The sequence below is a fragment of the Monodelphis domestica genome, chromosome 8 (genome assembly GCF_027887165.1).
Source record: "Monodelphis domestica isolate mMonDom1 chromosome 8, mMonDom1.pri, whole genome shotgun sequence".
Taxonomy (NCBI): Eukaryota; Metazoa; Chordata; class Mammalia; order Didelphimorphia; family Didelphidae; genus Monodelphis; species Monodelphis domestica.
The window spans coordinates 213,131,255-213,146,172 of NC_077234.1; the positions used below are offsets into that span (position 1 = coordinate 213,131,255).

Consider the following 14,918-nt stretch of genomic DNA (forward strand, 5'->3'; position numbering starts at 1 on the left):
ATGCATACATATAACTATATACCTAGTTATGTCTTATTATTTTATCATATACAGTTTGTCATTGTTCCCTCTAATTGTGATTCTTCTAGCTGCCCAGGTGATAACAACAGTATTTAAGAGTTACCAATGACCTCTTTTCTTATACGTATACATATCATTTTAACTTATTTAGTCTCCTTAAAAAAGTTATTGTATTTTTTGTTTTTGTTATTGCTCTGGTTTTTTGTTTGTTTGTTTGTTTGTTTTTTCCCTCTTTTTAATTTCCTTTTGATGATTCTCTTAAGTTCTATGCTTGGACATCAAATTTTCTGTTCAGGTCTGGTCTTTTCTTTACAAATTCTTGGAATTCTTCTCTTTTGTTGAATGACCATACTTTCCCCTGTAAGATTATAGTCAATTTTACTGGGTAGTTGATTCTTGGTTGTAGACCTAGTTCCCTTGCTTTCCGGAATATTGTATTTCATGCCTTTCTGTCCTTCAGGATAGATGCTATCAAATACTGTGTCATCCTCACTGTGGTTCCATTGTATCTGAATGACTTCTTCTTGGCAGCTTGTAATATTTTTTCTTTGGTCTGATAGTTCTTGAATTTGGCTATAACATTCCTGGGTGTTGTCAGTTGGGGATTAAGTACAGGAAGTGATCTGTGGATTCTTTCAATCTCCACTTTTCCCTCTTGTTCTAGAATGTTGGGGCAGATTTCTTGTATAATTTCCTGTAGTATTATGCCCAGGCTTTTTCTTTTGTTATAATCTTCTGGTAGACAAATGATTTTTAAGTTGTCTCTCCTGGAATGATTTTCTAAATCTTTTGTTTCATGAATGAAATGCTTCATATTTTCCTCAACTTTTTCATTCTTTTGATTTTGTTTTATAGTGTCCTGCTGCCTTTTGAGGCCACTTAATGCTAGTTGTTGTATTCTGGTTCTTAAAGACTGGATTTCATCCCTGACTTTTTGGTCATCCTTCTCCTTCTGGTCTGATTTTGTTTGGAGGTCATCTGTCATTCTCTTTACCTTATCTCTCATCTCCTTTGCCTCATGTTTTGTCTTCTTTGTCTCATCTTTCATCTCCTTTGCCTCATTTTCAAGCTGGTTGATTTTGGCTTTCAAGACACTATTTTCTGTTTCCAGATGACTTATCTTAGTTTTTAGGTTCTTTTCCCAATTGTCTTGAGCCTCTCTTAATTGTGTTTTGAATTGCATTTTGAGTTCTTTCAAAGCCTGTATCCAATTCACTGGGATTTCTGTTTTATTGCTTGATGTTCCCTTCCCCTTCTCTGTTCCATTTTCTCTTTGTTCAATGCCTGTAAAGAAGCTGTCCATTGTAATTTCTTTCTTCTTGTTCTTTTTTTTTCTCATATTTAACCTTCTTTACTCACCATTTTTGCCTGTGCTCTTGCTCCTCTCATTTTTTAGGTTTTGGGTTTTTCTGTCAGACTCCCATCTTGGAGCTTTGACAGAAGATCTCTCCATGAAGTCTGATGGAGAGGGATGATGGAGTTTGAATTTCCCTGTCCTCTGGAGGCTTTTGATTGGATTAAAGTCCAGCAGTCTGTGGGGGAGGGGTGTTAGAGCTTGAGCTTCCCTGACCTCTGAAGACTGTTGATGTGATTAAGTTCAGCTAGGTTTGGCTGGATGTGCTCTGAGGTCGAAACCTCTCTGAAGCCTGGAGCACTATGGAGGGTCTCTGCCTCTGTAACCAGGCTACCCACTCTCCACTCCCTCTCCAGCTCCTTCCCCACCTCCTGCGTTTGACACTCTGAGCCTGACAGCCCTGCCCACATGGTACATCCTCCACACAAGTGCCCACAGTTTCCTGTTGCTGCTGGAGGCTTAGCGCTCTAGATGGGAGGAAGGGGTCCTGGGACCTTCCTTCTGCCTTCCCCTTAAACCCGAGTGTTCTTGAATTCTGCTTTTTGGGGGGGGCTTACCTTTTGGTTTGAGTCCAGCAGGAGGGTTCCTTGGCTCTGTCTTGTTGTTAGGTTTGATTTTCAGTCCCCTAGGAGCATTCAGTTGTGATCGGTAAGGAAGGATTTTCAGATGTCTGAACTTTTGCTTCTTCAAAGCCACCATCTTGACTCAGCCTACCACTTAAATGTTAAAAAGTGAATATTTCTATTAGGAAAGGAAGATGTTACAAAATAAATTTGCTAAAAAGCTTTTCATAATAAAATGTTGATGCTATATAAATGCCTCTTAATTTCAGATGTTTTATCAGAAATAAAATTTTCCTTCATTTAATATGATAAAAGTAACAATGGAATATTTGAAAGTGGAAAGATGATAATTATTCAGCTAACTCATTTTAAAAAATAACTGAGGTCACATAGCTTAGGAGAGAGAGCTACTAGGAATAATGCCAGAGAGATCTGTGTTTAGAACCTGCCTAAAATGTTTAGGTGTCATGTGATTCTTGTCATCAATTTTCCTCTCTTTGCTACTTTCCTTATCTGTAAAATGATGTAAAATGATTAGAATTCATTGATGCTTAGGTCCCTTTCAGCTCTAAATCTCTGATACTAATGTATCTTCAATTGCCTGTTTCAAGCAAAAGTGTTTCAGGGGCCTGAATTACCCAGATAATTGCTTCCAATTCCATTGCCACTTTATCCGTTTAGACAAAGTCAAAGAGTATATTTGATTATGAGTGCATGAGTACCCAGGGGAATATCAAACAACAAGATCAAGAAGTTGGGTAAGAGGATATAGCTGATAATCACTATTAAAGAGATTAGATACATCTTTCAAAGTGGCTTTTTGGACTTTTTGCTCTCTTATTGATAGAATAAACTATTAAAACAAGATCATTGTATATTGGGAGGAAAATGATAAATGCAGGGCATTGACTCAGGAGTTTGATTTATTCAACATAAGAAAGTCAATCTTTGGCAAAATAGGTTGTAACAATAGAGGGTTTCTAGTTCTAAATTGGAAAACCTTTTTTTTAAAAAACCTGTGGTTTCCATGAAGCTTCTTTTGGGGCTTGTGCAACAATCTTCTTAAAAATCAGAGAACATCATCCCTAAAATGCATGTTGGAGATTTTCTACTCCAAACTCTTCATTTTACTTATGTGGAAACTTAGAACCATAGAAGTGAAATGATTTGTCCAAAATCACATAGCAAATTAATGAAAGAGTGAAACTAGCACAAGCTAGATTCTCACCCTAGCATATTATATCTTATAAACATCTCGTTACAGCACTGTCCACCTGACATTGATGGATTTTTTTTCATGATGTGAAGTTAAAAGTTTAACAGTCACCTCTTGGGATAGGGAGGAGAAATAAATGTTCATATGATACAATAGTTTAATCTGCATTATTAACATTTTCTTTGTAACATTGCTCAGTCTAGAAAGTCAACCAAAAATTATGTATTATCTTGATTTGTGGCATGTGATAATTTCCAAGTTATAAATCCTCAAACTGAAATTTTTAATAGTCCATTCTTCCAAGCCAGTATGAACTAACTGCAGAACACCCTTGCTTGCTTCCAGCAGATATCCTGATGCTCCAGTATCCCCTGCCCATTCAGGTCATACCTATCTATGAGCAATTCTCATGAGAAACTCTTCTTCACAAGATTATAGTTACAAGCTGAAAATGAATGATTCAATTCTTTATTTCCCGGCCTGATCCAGCTTCCTAGCTACTTCCTAAAAGTAATCTTATATGAAACTGAGCTAATTATTATCTTTACTAAATACTTACTTGTATGTGTTAATAGTTGTTGCTACCTCCTATGTATTCAGGATTGGTTTGTAGGGGTTGGAAGAAGATTATATGAAGTGTTCTATTTAAGACAGAGTTACCATAAAACTTGGGTTTCTGATATTTTTTATTGTACTGATAAATTTTAAAATTGTATGTGGCCTAATAAAATTTCCTAATTTTATATATAAAAAACCAATCCCAGGGAGCTTATGACTTGCTGAAGACCACAGTTAGCTACTCACAGAGCAGAAACCAGATTCTGTGAACCCATTTAAATGCTTTTTTACAATATCCTAAATTGCAATCTATAGGAATAAAAAAAAAAACACAGAACTCCACAAGTTCTGGTCAAAATAACTGTAACTCTTTTAATGATATGGGAAATGCTTTCAGAATCATGAACTTGAACATCACTTTTAGACAGTACTGTTGCTAGAGTAATAAACTGAAAATAAACTAACTCTGATTTCCTTTGAAAGTTTGTTTTTGAATGGATTCCAGATATGAGATTATTAACCTGGAATGTGTTCTTTATGTCTTTTGTTCTTTCTCTTTAAAAAAATTTTTGGATGTGTGATTGTTAATATATTTTATTTTTTATTTTTATTATGAACTTAAACATGAATATAGAAAGAACATAAAAAACTAGATGAAACTGATTTTCCATTATATATAGTTTTAATGGACACATTAAATATTGTATGTAACAACACTGCCTTATTTGTTTCTGTTTTCTTCTAAACTTCCTTTTGCTCCCATCTGTGTATATTTTTAAATGTTTTATTGGTACTTCTTAATTTTCTTCATTTTCCATTTGTCTCATTAGAATTATCTCTTTAATTCCTTCCCCCCTCAAAAAAAAAACATATACTCCTTTATAACAAATAAATGCAATTAAGCAAAACAAGTAAATGCATTGACCATCTCTGACAGTGTACGTCTCATTCTTTAATTATACTCCACCTTTCTTTCAAAAATCAGAAAGTAAGATTTATAATAAATCTTCTAAAATGTTAACTATTCTGAAGTCAGGAATGGTCATTGAAAAGAGCAGAGATCTTAAATCTTTCAATGTTATTTTTCAGAACTTTACAATATTTTAATTCTCCTGTTTTTATTCTCTTCACTCTCATTCATGAAGATCTTCCAAGATTTCTTTGACAGTCTTCCCATAGTTCTCTTACATGTGTTTATTTTTCAAAAAAAGAAAGTAAAGAAAAATAATTCTAATTATTTGAATTTTCTAGTCATTTAAATTCCAAAGAAATATACAGTATCTCTTCTTAGACCATCCTGGATGGTCTATTTTTTAGACAACAAAATTTTCAAAGGTAATGACAATATTTTCCTATTCCCTTTGTTAATACCCAGAATGCCCAATAGAATGACATAGTGGGCACAGGGAAAGTGTAGAATAGGTTTGCCTGTGCTTTAAATTTCTGTAGACATAGAATTTTAGGCTAGAAGAAATGTTATAAATCATTAGGTCCAAACTCCACCTTATATAAAGAAAGAAACTAAGACATGAAAAAGGTTAAATGAATGAAATGAAACTATTTAAAAGTGGGACTCAGACTAGAACCCATTACTCCTAACCTCATAGAACAATGACCTTTACATTACTCTGCCTTCTTAGATGGCATGATCTCAAATTTATTCAGCATCGAAGTTATTTTTCTCTGGATACTCTACATCTTATCAAAGTCTCTTCTAAAATATGGAATCCAGAACACAGTATGATCTGATTTGGGTAGAATGCCACTTCCTTAATTCTTGACACTATGTTTCAATTCAAAAGACTTAAAACTACATGAATTCTTTTGGCTCTTATATTAGATTGCTAATCCATACTGGGTCCATAAATCCTATCTGGCTTTTCTAATTGTATGACTCTTTAGCTATATCACGATTATTCTTTCCTCTATGGACAAAAGACTATATAATACTATTAAAAACTAAAGTCAATCTTAGCTTGTGCCTGGAACCTCTTCCTTTCTGCTTTCATGAGAATTTTTCTCCATCATGTGTCTGCATTCTTTCATTAATCTTAATTTTGTCTCTGACCATATATTTCTTTGTTTCTTCCCATTTGACAATAAAATTGTTCTGGTTTTTCTATAGGAAGGAAGAAAGGAAGGAAGGAAGGAAGGAAGGAAGGAAGGAAGGAAGGAAGGAAGGAAGGAAGGAAGGAAGGAAGGAAGGAAGGAAGGAAGGAAGGAAAGAAGGAAGGAAGGAAGGAAGGAAGGAAGGAGGGGGAGAAAAAAAAAGAAAAGTCTTCCTTTTCATCTTTCTCTTTCACTTAGCTACCATTTCCTTTCTTACTCTTCTTTTTTATTGTTAAATTTCTTGAAAATATTATCTACATTTTCTGCCTTTATTTCCTTATTATCCATCTTCTCAAATCACTCATTATTACACTTTTTTCCCACCACTTTACTGAAACTATTCCATATTCTAAGGGCACCAAAATTAAAGAAAATCACCAACTTAACTTCAATGTTTTTTTTTTAATTTTCTACTTTTCAAAAAAGAAAAGTAAAAAAGTAAAAAAAAAAGTAAAAACACTTCTCTGCATCTTTTGACAGCATTGGTGGTCTCTTCCTCCTGGAAATTCCTTCATCTTTCAACTTCAAAGACAACACACACTTCAAACATACATATACTTATTCTTCTGCCATTTTAACATGTTCTCCTCCACCTTCATCACAGGTTCTTCTTCCTTTGTGTGGTTGTTCTCCAAGTGTAGTGGGAGTTTGATGGTGCTCCCAAGACATTGTAGCTGTTAAGGCCATAATTCATCCTTCTCCATACACACAAGCTTAGCCTCACATCCTACTTTTCAAGCCTATGGGTTTGATTTGTTAAAAGACTTGGTCTGAGGATAAGGAATATGGTTCAAAATTATTTCCTAAGCTCTAAATTCTTGAAGAAAACTTCCTTCAGTAGTAAGTTAATTAAGTAAATAAAGGTAGGTCTTAAATCTTTCAATGTTATTTTCAGTAAATTAACACTTTTGTTCTCATAATATGTATTTTAAAACATCAATTACTAAAATAGTTTTCGTTTTATTTTATCATTCACAAATGCCTATTTCATTTTAACCAACAAAACATAAATCCTGAACCTGCTGGTATGACAAATGTAATTGCTGGCCCTTTTTTCTTTCTACATTCTTTCCCTTGGCAAACTAATTTATTACCATGGCTTAAATTACCATTCCTGTACTTTTGATTCCTAAATCTGTCTTTAGTCCAAATCTCTATTCTGAGCTCTGCATTTCCATCTTCATTTGCCTATAATTAATCTACATCTTGACATCCTAGAATACCTAAAATTGAACATACCACAAACCAAAGTAAACCCTAAACTTGTTCTGTTTTACTACTTCACTATGAATGTTAATGACATCATTATTGATTTTGTCTTCTGTTTGTCATCTTCATACTGGACTTGATTCTTTCCTATCCATCTCCTCTCAAGCTTAGTCAGTTATAAGCCCTAAGCAGTATTTACCTGCCCTCTACCCTTCCTGTCCTCCTACTTCCCCCAGATAAACCTTCATTATGACTTCATCAAACTTACCTGAACTTTTTAAAAATATAAATTAAATTTTTAGTTTTTCCAGATTACATGTCAATACAATATTTAATAATCATTTTGTGAAATTTTGTGATTCATGTTCTCTCCTCTTCTCTCATCCCTACATATACCCTCATTAAGATCACAGGTAATATGATAACAGCTGTACATGTGTTATCATATGATTCATATTTCCATATTCATCATATTGTGGAAGAATATGCACATCCTTTCCCTGGAGAAAAATTCATGGAGGAACTAAAGTAAAGAATGGTATGATTCCATTAGCATTTAGATTGTCAGTTCCTTCAATGGTTGTGGAGTCTTTTTACTCATGAGTCCCTTGGATTTGTCCTGGATCCATGCATTTTTTACAATAGTTGTCATTCAGAGTTGATTATTGTATTTTATGGCTATTACTGTGTATAGCATTCTCCTAGTTCTTTTCACTTTGCTTTCCATTCCTTCATATAAGTGTTTCCAGTTTTTTTCTTGTGATCTACTTCTCCATAATGTCATATGGCACAGTAGTATTACTTTATAATATATACCACAACTTATTCAGTCAATACCCAATTGATGGACATTCCTTCAGTTTCTAGTTCTTTGCCACCTACTTGAACTTTTGCAATTACCTGCTAACATATGTCCCAAGATGTCCACTTTCCTTTGTACTACGTAAGATTAAATTCATCCTCATACATTTATTAGCTGTATTACTCTAGATGATTTGCTTATTATTATCAGCCTCAGTTTTCTCCTTTGTAAAATTGGATGAAATGGGATAATATTTATAAAGCACTTGGCAAATGTTAAAGTGCTACATAAATGAAAACTGTTATTACAATAAGAACAATTGTACTTGTCAGTAGATATGAACATGTCATTTCTTTGCTCAAATGAACTAAATGAGGGCAAAGTGAAGATAAAGAATTACAGTGAGCAGCTCATCTGAATTCTCTCAATGTTCCCCTCCAAACATCTTTAAAATAATGTCTCAAATCAAATTTTACACTGGAAGAGCCAACAAATGGTCAGGATAAGGCTTTTTTCTAGGCTAAGAAACCTTCAGAGGTCAAAAGGACACATTGTTGACACTATGATAAGAGCATATGCTAAGGCAGAAACAGCAACTGTAAGAGAAGCAACAGCTTGGGGTACTCTCAGCCCAAATACTATAAGGGGGTCAGAAAGTGTTTAGAAAAAAATTACAGAGGACCCTATACTGGCACTAGGTGTAGCTGGCGCTGATTGGCCATTCTATTGCTCCATACACAATTCTGAATTGTAGTTCCAGGATGGAGAGGAGCATTGGCAAGCCAGATAGAGGGGACCAGGGGCCCATCTTGGTTAAATACTAGAATGCAGACCAGGAATGACATGACCATGTATCTCCAGGATCATATCACCTTGAAAGCACACCACCAGAGTTTGATTTGAAAACAGAAACATGAAAAAGTCTGAAGCCTGACAGAGTGCCTACTCATGCCAAAATGAGCCAAGCCCAACTTTAACATAAATTTCAAGTCTAAGAAATATTTTGGGAAAATAATCAAATCACAAAAAAGGACTTGATCAGAAAAAGCTACCATGGTAACAAGGAAGACCAATGCAAGCTCAGAGGAAGACAATAATGTTAAAATATCTATAACCAAACCCTCAAAGAAAAATTCTAATTGAACTGAAACACAACAAAAATTCATAGAAGAGGTAATAAAAGAGATAAAAGTAATAGATGAAAACCTGGGGACGGAAATAAGAATGATGCAAAGAACTTATTAAAAAAGGAAATCAAGAGCTTGTTTAAAGATGCAAAAAAATATGCTGAAGAAAATAACAACTTAAAAAAATAGAACTGGCCTAATGATAAAAGAGGCACAACTATTCAACAAAGAAAAGAATTATTTCAAAAATATGATGGGCCATTCATCTTTTTTCATTAAAAGTTCAAAAAATCACTGAAGAAAATAATTTCCAAAATATATAAAGAATTAGATAAATGAAACCTGATTCCACCACAAGAAATCAAGAAACAATAAAACCAAATCAAAAGGATGAAAAAAGAAAAATGTGAAATATTTCATTAAAAAATTAAATGACTGACCTAGAAAATAGATAAAAGAATTAATTTGAGAACTGTTGAATTAATTGAATTCCACAATCAAAGAAAGTATTAAATTATCAAGAAAAACTCCCCCAATATCTTACATTTTTTAAAAAGTTGTAATTATCCACTGATCACCTCCTGCCCAAATGAAAACTTATAGGAATATTATAGCTAAATTCCAGAACTCCCAAGTTAAAGAGGAAATGCATCAAACAGCCAGAAAGAAAAAATTCAGATTTCATGGAGCTATAGTCAACATAACATAAGATTTAACAGCTTTCATTTTAAAGTAATATTTTAAATTACTATTTTAAATGTTTGTAATATGATATTCTGTAAGTCAAAGGAGCTGGCATTACAAAAACCTATAACCAACAGAGCAAAACTTAGCATAGTTAGATAGGAAAGTGGAATACAGGACTTTTAGGCATTCCCTGATGAAAAGACCAGAGTTGAAAAGAAAATCTGACATTCAAATGAAAGATTCAAGAGAAACATAAAAATGGAAACATGAAAGAGCAATCATAAGAGAAAAATAAAGGCAAACTGTTTACATCCCTATATGAGGAATTATATATATATATATATATATATATATATATATATAATTCCTAAGAACTGTATCATTTTTAGGAAAGTAAATTAGGATTTACATAGATAGTGGACATGGGAGTGAGTTGATTATGTTGGGATAATCTTCAAAATAATGAAAGGGTGAAAACACCAAGAAAAGGGAGAAGGACAAAGTGGAATAAGAAAAAAATTCCTGACAAAGAAGAGGAATGTAAGGAAAAGCTTTTACAATGGAAGGGAAAATGATATGGCTAATGGAAGGCAATGTTTCCACCTCATCAGAACTGGTTCCAAGAGTGGAGAATATATATACAATACATATATATGTGTATGTTTATGTATATATGTATACACACATACTTGGTTGGGTATAAAAATCTATCTCAGCTAATAGGAAAATGGGAGGCAAAGGGCATAATAGCAAGGGAAAGATGACAAAAAGGTGATTGGATTAATCCAAGGCAATGGCTAGAAGCAAAATAGATTTTTGAAGAGGAACAGAATAAAAAGTAAAAGGAACCCCCCAAAAGTGGGATGGAGAGAAATATATAGTTAGTAAAAATAACTCTGAATATGAATGGGATGGAGCTCATCTATGTAGATAGCAGACTGCATTAGAAATAAGAATTCATCAATATGCCGTTTACAAAAGACATACCTGAAGTAGAAAAAATATACCCAGTTAAAATAATAGGACATAAAAGTAATATAAAAATAAATAATAAAATAAAAGAATATAGCAGATTTTAACATACTTCAGGTGAACTAAAAAGGACAGAAATAGCAATCATGATCTCAGAAAAAGAAAAAGGAAAAAATGGACCTAATTAAAAGAGATAATCAGGAAAACTACATTATGCTAAAAGTTACCATAGATAATAAAATAATATCACAAAATTTTTAAGCAAAATTTTCTAATAAAGGCCTCATTTCTTACCTATATAGTGAATATAGAACTATATCAAATTCACTAAAAAAATAAGGTCTTCACTCTAGTTGATAAATAGTCAAAGTATATCAATGTTTTTAGAAGATGAAATCAAAGCTATCATTAGTCACATGAAAAAATTTTCTAAGTCACTACTGACTAGAGACTTGCAAATTAAAACAACACTGAGCTACCACCTCACACTTATCAGAAATGAAAATGCTGGAGGGGAAAATAAAAATAGGTACATTATTGATCTAAGGAATGGTAGAGTAGTGAGCTGGTCTACTCATTCCATAGAACAATTTGGAACTATGTCTAAAGGGCATACCCTTTGACCCAACAGTGCCACTACTAGGTCTACATCCCAAAGAGGACAAAGAAAAAGGAAAATGACCTATGTATACAAAGATATTTATAGCGCCTCTTTTTATGGTGGCAAAGAATTAGAATTCAAGTGGATACTCATCGCTTAGGGACTGGCTAAATAAGTTATGGCATAGGATTGTGATGGAATACTAGTCTGTGCTAAAAGAAATAACAAGTGCAACAGTTACAGAAAAAAATATAGCAACACTTATGTGAACTGATACAAAATAAAATGAGAAGAACCAGGAAATCATTGTACACAGTAACATCAATGTTGTAATGATGATGAACTATGAAGGACAACTACTCTGATCAATACCATGATAAAATACAATTCCAAAGGACTCGTGATGCAAAAATGTGACCGACCACCAGAAATAGAAGTGATGAACTCTGAATGCAAATTGAGGTACAATTTTCTCTCTTTCTTCTTGCTTTTTAAATAAATATAAGTAATACGGAAAAGTATTTTGTATGATTCATATGTATTCTTGATATCATATTGCTTGCCTTCTCAGTGAGTGGGGAAGGTATTAGTAGGGAGAGAGAATTTGGAAGTTAAAAATTAAAAAGAAAAGTTTAGAAATAAATTATATTTTGAAAGAAAAAAGAAAGAAGAAAAATGGCTTCCTCTTGCAAATTAAATAATGTTCATACTTTCAACCTTCTAGTCTAACCTTTGAAACTATCTAAGATTACTCCCCTTTTTGTATTTTCCAAGGAAGACTATATAGATAACTCAGGACGCCAAACACACTCCCTTCTCTCACATTTTGTTTTCATTCAAACTGTTATCTCTTCCTGGGATAGCCTTCTCCTTCTCTGTTGAATTTCTACATATCCTTTAAAGCTCATATTAAATAACATCTCTTTCAAGAAGCCTCTAATCTCTATATTCAGTAATGACTTTCCCCTTCCAGATCTCATATGATATTTTGTTTTATAATTCACTAATATGCTTATCATGTAATATTTTGTATTATAGTTATTTATGTTGAAACATTGTAGTAGGAAGAGAAAAAATATGGAGGGCAGGAACCACATTTAGCATATAAACTTTTTAATAACCTAAGAATTTAAAAGAATATTTCTCACACTGTAGGTTTTTACTTGTTATTGTATGGGAGCCTATATTTCAGCACTTGATTTCTGAACTGAAGTATAAGATTTTACATTTATCTCAATTAAATTTCATCACACTAATTTAAATATAATTTCCCATTATGTCAATGTCACTCCAAATTAGAATTCAATAATCCAGATCACATTATTTCTCTCAGGTATATGTCATCCTCAAATTTATTAAGTCCAATATTTATGCTTTTATCTAAGTCATTGAACAAATATGTTTTTTAAACAGAGTACAACCCAATAAAGTAATAAAGAACTCAAATAGAGTTTTTCCTCAGGTTGCTAGTTGTTCTATTGTTGCTGAGACCAGCAAGTGAACCAGGTTTGAATCTACTTAAAGAAAATATAATTTAATAACTTAATCTACATCCCTATATCACATTCTCATTTCATAAAACATGTGGGAAATCCCTCTTTTGTTCTATAATACATCTTGATTATCTATTATTGTCCACAGTCACTATGTTATGTCTATGATTTAATATTTATTTTGTTACTAACATAGCTAAAGAACCTTTTTAAAGTTATATTTGGTATTTATTGAAAATCTTACTTTCTTAGAGAGATGTGCTTTGACTCCATATGCAAGTTCCAGAGACTGAATTAATGAGACAAATAATTAATCAGCTATAAACAGCCACTAATAAATATATATATATATTTACATATATATTAACAAATATTCACCAAGGATATACAGGTATAGCTCCCTAGATTCCTGTCCTTTGGGATGCTCCCAGGTAAGCAAAAACAGCTGTCTAGGGAATACCCACTTTGTCAAATCTTGATTCTTCATATCAGTTTACATAAGATTTACTTTTAAAAAAAGATATTGGTGCATTTAGCTTATCCCTGCTCAGGGTCTTCATGACTTAGGAGTACCCAGGTGCTTTAAATCATTAAGGACATGCAGCCTAATCAGCTCCTTGGGGAATATGATCTGGGCTGAATGAATGATGGCTATGACACATCTTTTACTGGGCTTATCTTTCCTAATAATATTCTATTAGGAGCTTGTAATTCCTTTATAGGCAGCTCTGGTTTCAAGTATATGCACACAGAGAGACATAAAAGTGCATATATGTCTGTATGTATCTATGTGTATGTGCACATATGTATATCTGTATGTGTTTTCCTTAGTTATATGCTTTCATTTCAATTATATATATACATATATATTCTTTTAGAAGAATATATGTGTATGGGGTGCTCAAGGAGGGGTAATATCTCTGGCATGGAGGGCTTGTTGTGCCCTTCTAGGGCAGCTTTCCAGCCACTGACCCTCACCTGACACCCAGCTCCCACTTGTGGCTCCTAGTAGCTGCTAGCATGCGGCAGCGGCCACACCCCGGGCAACGGCTTCGACAGGCTAAACCTTGTGAGGGTAGCCATCGGGTCTACGTCGACCCCTGGTGAACTAGGGCTTTGCTCACCCAGCATGTGAAGACTGCTTCGGCTGAACGGGCAGAAGAAACCAACAAGAAGGTTCAACGGCTGAGATGGCGATGCAGCGAGGCACTGTGGAGTGCTTAGGGTGTGTTGGAGCAAAAAAGACAACACAGCCATCCAATGCAGCTGAGGAAGTCTTTAGGTGTAACGACTTTTCATGCCAATGGACCCAGGCTTCCAAAGCCGAGAGAGTGGGACTGTCTCTGTGCATCAGCTTTTCCACTTAAATCTTCATGCACAGGTGTCTTTGTGCACAAAAACGCACAAAGACAATCGTCATCCTCAGTTCGAGAGACAACCAACAACAACAATTCTTTTAGAATATGATTGTGTCAATAAGCTCCTATATCATTTTCTTTAGTTCCCTTTCCCCTTCCTTCCTTATCTTAATTAATTGTGACTAGAATTCTTGAAAACTTCCTGGTCTCTTGAACTAACTTCATTTTGGAATATTAGGCCAAGATCTTCAAAATTAGGGTGCAGGGCTGCTAGATAGCACATTGGATAGAGCTCCAAGGTTGGAGTTGGGAGGAACTGGGTTCCAATCTGGCCTCAGACAATTCCTAGTTGTGTGACTATGGCAAGTCACAACTCCAATTGCCTAGTCCTTACCATTCTTCTGCGTTGGAACTGATATTTAGTATCAATTCTAAGAGGAAAGGTAAGGGTTTTTTTTTAAACTATAGGATGCACACCCTGCAGATGTGTAAGATCCTAGAGCTATAATAATTTTGAAATTTATTAGTATGATTTATTAAAAATTCATCCAATTTTTTTTTTCCAAGGAGAACAAACTTTGAGTCAAACTCAACAAAATTCTCACTAGGAAAACCAAATTCATTCCAAATGAAAGGAAATACAAAATTCCACAGCATATACAAATGAGTTCAAAGTTGAATGAGTACATATTGAGTCTTAACCCAAATGTGATCTGACACCATCCCTGTAAGACCATGACAGAGATAAACTTTTTTGCTTGGAAGTTTAATACATCTGAATGTGACCTATGTAAAGTCAAAGTTAAAAACAAATGTAAAAACAGTTAAAAGAACTATAATACCAAATT

General features: G+C 33.8%; 1 protein-coding gene across 2 annotated transcripts in view; it reads right to left on the bottom strand.

Moving 5' to 3' along the window:
* Positions 1-221: 221 nt before the first annotated feature.
* The window catches only part of LOC130455982 (uncharacterized), a 29,324-nt gene continuing 14,627 nt past the window's right edge, over positions 222-14,918 (bottom strand). For both annotated transcript variants that reach the window (XR_008914267.1, XM_056808584.1), the window contains one exon: positions 222-2,091. Coding sequence is in view for 1 of the 2 variants with exons in the window: in XM_056808584.1 (XP_056664562.1) it covers positions 461-1,360 (900 nt within the window). In the remaining variant the exon portion in view is untranslated. The remainder of the gene's footprint in view (positions 2,092-14,918) is intronic.